The sequence below is a fragment of the Adiantum capillus-veneris genome, chromosome 14 (assembly GCF_014529385.1).
Source record: "Adiantum capillus-veneris isolate H3 chromosome 14, ASM1452938v2, whole genome shotgun sequence".
Classification (NCBI taxonomy): Eukaryota; Viridiplantae; Streptophyta; class Polypodiopsida; order Polypodiales; family Pteridaceae; genus Adiantum; species Adiantum capillus-veneris.
Window position 1 is genome coordinate 103,854,372 of NC_140944.1, and position 8,928 is coordinate 103,863,299.

Consider the following 8,928-nt stretch of genomic DNA (forward strand, 5'->3'; position numbering starts at 1 on the left):
TTTTTGTCGATATTTATGGTTTCTTCACAATTGGTATAGGCCTCACTATTATAGATGGTATCAAAGCCAGTATATACCGACTATGGCACCAATGCTCATAGGGACAAGGATACCGATAGTTTGATGGCGAAGCTCATGTCGACGCTACTATTGGTGCCGCATGATAAAGATCCCCACTCAACGGTATCTAAATAACCGTCAGTGGATTGAAGGCTCCCTTATAGTGATTGGTGGATCTAGAGAAAGACCCTCTTTTTCCATCTCATGGAAAGACCCCAACACTTCATCGTCCTTTCTTACTACATGCATGAGAGGGAGACGATCGTGTGTATGTACACCAAAGCCAATGTATAAAGGACAAATTCAATGTATACATTCATATAGCATATGAATAGAAGAAATTTTTGGCCTGTTAAAGGCCTTAGGGTGGAGGAGGCGGTTTAGAGATGCTCAAATCGTATGCACCAATTTAAGGAAATTCAAATCTTTCCAAATCAATCTCCCATAATATTCCATGATTTTGAATAAAAATGATGTCAAAAGAGAGCTTATGTGAAACTCTTTATGTATTAAATCTCTATTTCACAAAGTACTCAAATAAACAAAAAGATATGGTGGATTTATTCAAAGGTTGTTCTAGTTTTAGGTCCGTACTTTTATTGGCTCCTCTACCCTAGTACCCAAAGGATTTTCATTGTTAGACGAGTGTCCCTAAGGGAGCCTTAAAAGTCTTGAAGACAAAGATATTATGCTAAAGGCCTTAGTATCCATATGGGTAAAGGTCGTTCGACGTTCATCTATAGTTGTTTGACATGTATCCCTCAAAGGGGCCTTAAAAGTCTTGAAGACAAAGATATCATGTCAAAGGGGCCTTAAAAGTCTTGAAGACAAAGATATCATGTCCTTTTAAATGCTTACTTTTAAGACAAAGTTATGATGTCCTTTTAGATGATGCATTCACTTCTTTGACAGATGAAAGAGACTTTAGAGAAAAAAGAATTAATGAGTACATATTTGTTGCTCACTTGAATTTTATTTTTTTTTAATATTTGTTTAGTTTATAAGTTTTATAAAGGTTATATTTTCTTTTTATAATGTAAGTGTCTATTTTCATCATTGTAATTTGGTCCCTTTATTTAATTCTCACTTGATTTTTTTAATTTATCTTTGTTTAGTTCATAGATGGGTCTCTTCATTAGAGGATCTAATGACTTTCTTGTCAACTTTTTGATTTAAAACATACTTTTTTCCTTGTAAATTTTCTTTTCATTTTCAAAAAAATCTAAAAAAAAATTTATAAATTGTCCTTCAATGAAAGAATTTTTTCACCACTAAGGTTTTTTTTTCAACTTTTGGTTTTGATATGCAAATGTCACCTTATTACTTTTGTGCATGTATTATTATTAGGGATTAACTTTGGAATTTTTTCACAACTAAGATTTGTTTTTTAACTTTTTGTTTTAATATGTAAATGTCACCTTGTTACTTTAGTGCATGTTGTATTATTAGGGATTAAGTTTAAACATTTTCAATATTCATTTCTATCTTAAAGATATTATGGATTTCTTTCATTTAATAACATGCATAATTTTATTGTGTAATTTGTTTTATTGATATATTTATACAAGAATTAGATCAATTTCTAAACTCTCACAAATATCTTATATGCTTTACTTTTTCATGAGGTCAATTAATATAACACTCATACATAAGGGCATAAGGAAAAGAGAATATTTTTTGTGCAATTCCTTTACCATTGAATTGAATTGTTGGATGTTCTCCATGTGGCATTTGAACGTTTTTGGATTTTAGTGTGTGCATATGGGAGTGCTCCCCCACTCTCTCACTTCGTTGGAATCGAGGTAGATCTCTCTCTCTCTCTCTCTCTCTCTCTCTCTCTCTCTCCGCCATAAATATTTACCTTGTTTATTATCTTAATTTGCAAAGAGTCCGTTCATTTAACGAATTTATATCGGCTCAATAAAATTTTTTAATATTTTAATTTACAAAGAGCCCTTTAAGGAGTCTATAAAGATTCATTTCATTAAACTTTATTTTCTATGCTTATTAAATCTATCTTTTTTATGATAGCATTAAAATATTTTTTTGTTCTAGTTTGTCCGTGTGTCCTTTTTTTTTTTTTTTTAAATGCTAATGTGCAGTGTCCACCTTTCATTTTATCGTTCAAGTATGACTCTTGACAACATATAAATCATTTGTGATTATTTGATAATACAATTTTACATTATAAGCTACAAAAATACCATGTGATTGTGGGTATTTATTTAAACTTACTTTCCATAACTCTCATCCGCCTCTTAACTTAACAGGCCTTAGTGTCTTCTCACCTTTTTTTTCTCAATTTGTTACCATGTTTACAAGTATCTTTTTAGTGATTATTTTAATGCTTTTGAAATATATTGTAATCTAAATAATTTACTGTTATATTTGTTTTCAAAAAATATAATATAATAACAAATGTTTTAAAATACTATTGTCAATTTGTTGTTTTCCCTCTCTCGCAAAGATGCTTCTTATTATTAAATTCTTCTTAAGAGCCTTATGCAGGCTATACTGAACTTTCACCTTGTCAGGCACATTGAAAAAAAGCTTTAGAGAACAAAAAATTAAACAATATATTCATAAGAATTTGATCGCATGATGTGAGGTATTGATAAAGAGTCCTTCCATTTAAAAACTTTAAATAAATTTATTTATGAAATTATTTTATTATTATTTAATCTATTTTTTTATTATCAAAAATGCTAAAATATTATTTTAATAATATATTTTATTTTATCATTTTTAATTTTTTTGTTTCAAAATACAGATGTAGAATGTGCACCTTTTGTCTTTTTATTTAAGTGGAACCCTTCGTAATATATAAATCATTTATGGTTATGTATGTATATTTGATAATATAATTTCAAAACACAACCAAAATTCCATGTGATTGTAAGCACTTATTTATTCTCCCTCGTCCCCCTATAACCACCATTGGAAATCCGAGATAGGCTAACTCACGCACGCAACATTTTCTCCTTTGTACTTGCCACGTAGCGCTTTCCTTAATATATAGTGATAACTAGATGAGGAGGATTGAGGGAGGCGCTCCATTCAAAGAACTTATTTATTCTCCCTCATCCCCCTAGGGTAAAGGGGCCACGTTAGGGCCACCTAAGCGAAGCTAAGAATTGCCGATTTTGTGCTGCACTGTTTTCAGCTTGGGAGGGTGCAATCAAGAGCTGAGCGCAAGGCGTAGTTGGAATAGAAGCAAGCTCGCGAACAGTGAAGCACTCACGATGCACGACACCAAACAAAAAATCATGTGTAAAAAAAATGCCATGTATAGGAAGACAATGAGGGACGATTAATCTGCCATTGTGCCAACACAGCTTGAACCCGTGATTTAACAGTGAGGATCTCTTTGCACCTTTGGCTAACCAGTCCTAACACCACGCCTGGATGTCTAAGTATTGGAGAAAAGCTTCTTTATTAATAGGCCCCGATAGTCCCAGGACAGGAACCGGCGTTTAAATGGCCCCTTTACCCTATAACCACCATTGAGATAGGCTAACTCTCGTGTACGCAACATTTTCTCCCTTTGTACTTGCCACGTGGCGCTTTCCTCAATATATATTGATAACTAGACTAGATGAGGAGGACCGAGGGAGGCGCTCCATTAGCTAACAAGAAGAGATCCACAACGAATCGATCACGGATGTGATCCATACGCAGAGGTCGAGACGATCGGAGTGTGAGATGATAGGTCTGAAGCTCGGCGACGCGATGGTGAAGGGGAGAGTTGTATGAGCAAGCTACTGCTTCCAGCCATGCTTTCCAGCCACTCCATAGTGGTGGCTGCGGTCTTCCTAGATGCACCACAGCTTAGCTTACAAAAGCTTTTGTGGTTGCTCCTTGTCAAAGCCCCAAACGAGCAAGCGCTTGGCCACCACTACTCTATCACAGGCCTGTGCTCTGCCCAACTCGGTAAGTGCCATCTCAATCCTTCATACTTTAGCAAAATCGTTGGTCATGGAATGCAGTGATGGATCCAGAAGCTTTCTGCCTGCCACAATTGCCAGCATCACTATCCCCAAGCTGTATATGTCGGTCTTTTTGCTCACTGTCCCATGGGAAAACCAGTCAAGAACTATACACCCTGGTGTTTCCCTCAGCCCTGTCACCACTTACAATATGTCCCTCTGCATTAACTTTGACATCCCAAAATCAGAATCCTTCGCCACAAATCCTAGATCCAACAGGATATTGCGAGGCTTGATGTCAAAGTGTAAAAAGGCTTGCTTGCTATCGGCATGCAGGTATTCTAAGCCCCGCGCAATAGCAACAGTACAATATTGTGGTTGCAGCTGACACATGGTGATTATGTGCTTTGGAATATAAGATGGGCATGGAGTTTATTATTAGGAGTGCCTCTTCATACTCTGCCAAGAATATGAAAAGAGGGGGAGTCTAGTTCTCTTTCTAATTATGGCATTGCAGCCCCCAGTTTCCTATTTGGTCCTTCCTCTCTTTAGGAATCATGACTCCCAGCCTCGGCCAGCTGAGCCCACCAATCGATTGATCTCATCAGCTCCATATGCCGGCAATGTATCCAGCGCCAAACCAGCTTACCTTCATGTTGGGAGAACCGGACACCCTCCAAGTGTCTCTCCCATCTACTGAATTGGATCTTCAGCTCCACAACCTTCATCAAAAATACAGATATGGGATATGCCAGTGGCGTCAAAGCTTGTAAGTAGGCCTGTCTCCTGGACTGCTCTTGTAAAGGCATTTCGTATCAAGCAAGCACCTCCTCTTGCTTTCTCTTTACCCATAACATCAGCTTCATGTCTATGAAAGCCATTGATATAATTTATTCATTTGTCTCTTTCTTGGGATAGGTGCATACCAATTCATGAAAAGGAGAGAAGATCATCTGCAACAAGGGAAGGAAGATGAGGATCTTCAAAACATACTTCCTCTTGTGCGTGCTAGGTTCTCTTATGAAGAGCTTCGGGCAGCGACGAAGGGCTTCGGCAAGCTTCTGGATGCAGGGGGGTGTGGATCAGTATATGCTGGGACATTTTGGGATGGGAGGAGAGCGGCGGTAAAGGTTCTCGAGAGACTACTGCAAGGAAAACTTTAGTCAAGGGATTTTTTTGGCTGAAGTAGCCAGTGTAGGCTGCACAGGCCATCAAAACATACTCCGCTTTGTCGGCTTTGCTGGCAGGTTTTGTATCGCATTCTGTAGTACAAGTATGTGGAAAGAGGATCACTCGACCGTTGGCTCTTTGAAGAGGAGAAAGATAGTATGCTGGATTGGCAGAAAAGGTACAACATAGCGCTCGGGGTAGTGTGGGGGTTACATTACCTACATGAAGAGTGTGAGCAAGCCATCTTACACTTTGACCTCAAGCTTCAGAATATGTTGCTGGATATTGGTGTTTGTGGCGAAGATTTCAGATTTTGGAATGTCAAAGTTGGTTCAGAGGGACATGTCATATGCGGTAATTGGGGTGAGGGGAACCCCATGTTACATAGCACTTGAGTGGTTTTGCCATGGGATAGTGAGCAAGAAGATGGACATATACAGTTTGTGGATGGTGATCGTGAAGATTGTGGATGGTAGAAAGCTTTTGGTTCTAGCACTGTGGCCCACTAGTTGCAAAGCCTTTAGTGATGAATCTAGGCAAGTACCAATTATTGTAGGTAGTGGTCATGCATTGAGATGGCACTTACCAAGTTGGGTGTCGGAGAGGTTGGAGCAAGGAGCTGTGATGGAGGTGGTGGACAAGCGCTTACGCGACAGCAAGCTCAAAAGCTTTTGTACATTCCCCTGAGCTGCATTCAGGAGGACCCTATGGCAAGACCGAATGCATCTACCGTTGTGGGATGGCTGGAGAGCAGTAGCTTGCTTATACAACTCTACCTGTACACCACCGCATTGGCATTAAGCTACTCATCCCACTCTATACTCCTCTCGACCTCTTCATGAGGCATATATATATAATTGCATGACATTAGTGTATCGATCACACCAATTGATCTCTTCAATGGACCTCTTCAGCTTTGCTAGATTGATGGATGATTGTTTGTATAAGGTAGCTGATAATTTATACATAACCAGAGCTATACAAAGCTCTTTGTTGGCATTGCCTTGTTACCATAGTTGGTTTCCCATCTGATAATTTTGAGACCCCTGTTTCTTGTCCAGTGAATACTATTTTTTAATCCTTTTGTACGACTTGGCTGCATTGTGAAGTCTTTTGGCCATGGTAAATCTGTCACGCTTGGCCTAAGTTGATGCACTCAGCTGGTCTTTTCTGATTTATGCTTATGCAGGTTGTTCGTGTACTTTTTTTCTCAACATTTTTTTTTTTTCTTGATTTATGTTACCTGAGACTGAGACAGCCTGTGTGTGTGTGTGTGTGTGTGTGTGTGTGTGAGAGAGAGAGAGAGAGAGAGAGAGAAGAAGAGAATTTTAACGTCGTAGGAAACTAGCCCAAGAGACCTTAAAGATCTAGAGACCTTGATTTAAAGACTCAGAGCAATCCAGAAATCAAGCAAAATTAAATTAACCAATTAAATCGAGGAACCATTATAAGCTTGCCAACTTTGTGCAACACTTTGGTAACTCACTCTCTCTCTCTCTCTCTCTCTCTCTCTCTCTCTCTCTCTCTGCCATTATCCAAGAGCAAACTAGTATGCTAGTATAATACTACTGCATGTAACGAGGAAGACGATCCAAAATGTGTTTTCGGGAGTACGTGCTTCTTAATCTTGTGATCCCGCTCCTCAAAAGAAACCCTTCATTGGCTTACTTCAAATGACTCACTTTACTAAGGAGCACAAGTTTTTCATAATCCACTATCATCGAGTTAGCCAAATTTGGAGTGGTTAAGAGCTGAGTTGGGGATGTTATGCTTATTGTCTAGGATACTTGTGATTTTAGACTAACACTAAACAAAATCAAGAGAAAGTGGTTCACATTTTACAAGGCATGCAAGCCAACTTGAATAGCAGGGCTCTAATTTAGAGAAACGTTGTAGCGCAAACACTGAGAGGATCAAAATCAAAATAGCCTTTGAAAAAACTCAAACAGTGCAGGGGCCTCTGTTATTTGACTATCAGCAACAAAGTTTACTTGTTCAATCTCACAGCTTCCTCACAAGTCACTCTCAAAATCTGCACAAGTCTCTTGCCGGACAGATGGGTTACTGCACTAGTCTATCTAACGAGCCAGACATACTGGCTCGTTTAACGGTTTATCCATTAGTTTCTAGATTCTTGCAAGATTCCTACCTCCCACCTTCCACCACCTTCAGGCTTCCACCTTGACAATCCTATCCTTTTAAAAAGGGGACCCGGGATTTGAACTCAGAGCCTCTCGTAAAAAAGCTACCAAGATGTCCCCGTAGCCAGTCGAGCGCACATGTGATGTTGCAGCGATCCAGTATTTTAAAAAAGCGACTACCTCTCACGGAGTCTCGCTGCCATCACCCGCCGATGCCACCTGACGCTTCACATTTGCCTTGCTCTGCCGAGTCGCCTGGTGTAGTTTGCCTACCTCGCCTTGCCCTTCCCGTCGGTCACCATGCCTGCAACCTCGCCCTAGCTCACATTTCTCATCAACTGCAGACCCGTCCACCTACGCTCCCACTTGGTCCCTGTCTTCGCCCTTTGCTTCGCGTTCGGCACCACCTCCGCTGCGACACCCCCCCCCCCCCCCCCCCCCAAATTCTTGTTTTCGTGCTTCAGTGGCGACGCAGTATCATATTTTATTCGCCTCTATATTTTTTTTTCGAAATTGGGTACACCCAACTGGCTAGTTCCCGTTAATGACTTGTGTTAGTGGGAATGAGAGACATTTGAGATTTATCAAGCATTGCATTTTGTCTCAAACCCTTCAACTTTTATGATTCACTAGTACAACGGCGCCGCCTTCGGCGACACTACCTCCGGCAGTGCTATGTAGAGATCCACAAAAGGATTTGAAGTACACAACCCTTAAAATTTTGGGTAGATGTTTTCCCGCGAGGAGTCTGTGTTTGCATTGCATCTGTACCGTGTCCTGCACCCGGGGACGCCTGGAATGTGTTCGTGTAGCATTGTTTTCACTAACTGTGAGTTTTTTAAGTTTGAACAGGTTCACACATTATTTTATAAAGTGGCCGGTCACTTTTAAGTGACCAACCCTTTTATTAATAAATAAAGCAAGGCTCTTATTAAAAAAAAAGCCAGCGCTAAAAGCTACGCACGAGGGCTGAAATCTGTGATCTCTCTCTCTCTCTCCTCTCTCTAGGGCGCCAGGGCTCTGCTTTTTCAGCTGCTATTCCTGTCGGGTGCAAGGACCTATAAAAGGGCAGCAAGCGTTTAGTTGTTAGCAGGCCGGAAGCAGCAGGAAGTGCTAGCGCTGGGATTCTAGAGTAGAGGCTGGCGACGGAAAATGCAAGTGTTCGTGTGACGACTGAGTACGGAGGTCGTTTCTCCGAGCAAGGAGCGACAGGTATAAGGTGTTGATACGCATTGAGAATTGTTGCTTTGTGTGGTTTGTTTTGCAGGAATCTCCCGTCTTACAGCTTCACGCCTAAGTCCCTTACGGGAAAGTACGACTTTACGCCTAAGTCCCTTACGGGAAGGAACGGCCTTGTGCCCAAGCCCTTTACGGGAAAGCACGACCTTCGGGTCTAAGATTACAGAACGGAGGGGTTTCCTCGGGTTCTCGTGCTTGTATAAGAATTCTCCTTGAATAAAAGAATACTCTTAACGGGGGGGGGGGGGGGGGGGGGGACCAGCCCATCTTCTGGTCCCAAATACTGTGTCGATCTTCTCCCTTCTCTCATGTATGCAAAGTATTATATTCTTCAGATTTCTAAGTGCTCGTGTGAGCTCCCGTTTTGTGAGAGTGGTATCAGAGCTCGGACT

At 40.5% G+C, this 8,928-nt stretch overlaps 1 protein-coding gene and 1 pseudogene across 2 annotated transcripts; both read left to right on the forward strand.

Annotated features, from left to right (window-relative positions):
• Positions 1 to 3,651: 3,651 nt before the first annotated feature.
• Positions 3,652 to 4,377, forward strand: LOC147442870 (uncharacterized). Its single transcript, XM_086528876.1, has one exon. It carries the CDS (start codon positions 3,877 to 3,879, stop codon positions 4,372 to 4,374), a length of 498 nt encoding a protein of 165 aa, XP_086385002.1. The 5' UTR covers positions 3,652 to 3,876; the 3' UTR covers positions 4,375 to 4,377.
• Positions 4,378 to 4,622: 245 nt separating this feature from the next.
• On the forward strand, positions 4,623 to 6,216 carry LOC147442871 (G-type lectin S-receptor-like serine/threonine-protein kinase SD2-5; annotated as a pseudogene). The gene is made up of 2 exons (XR_015190214.1): positions 4,623 to 4,755; positions 4,905 to 6,216. The product of XR_015190214.1 is annotated as a G-type lectin S-receptor-like serine/threonine-protein kinase SD2-5 (transcript).
• The last annotated feature ends 2,712 nt before the right edge of the window (positions 6,217 to 8,928 follow it).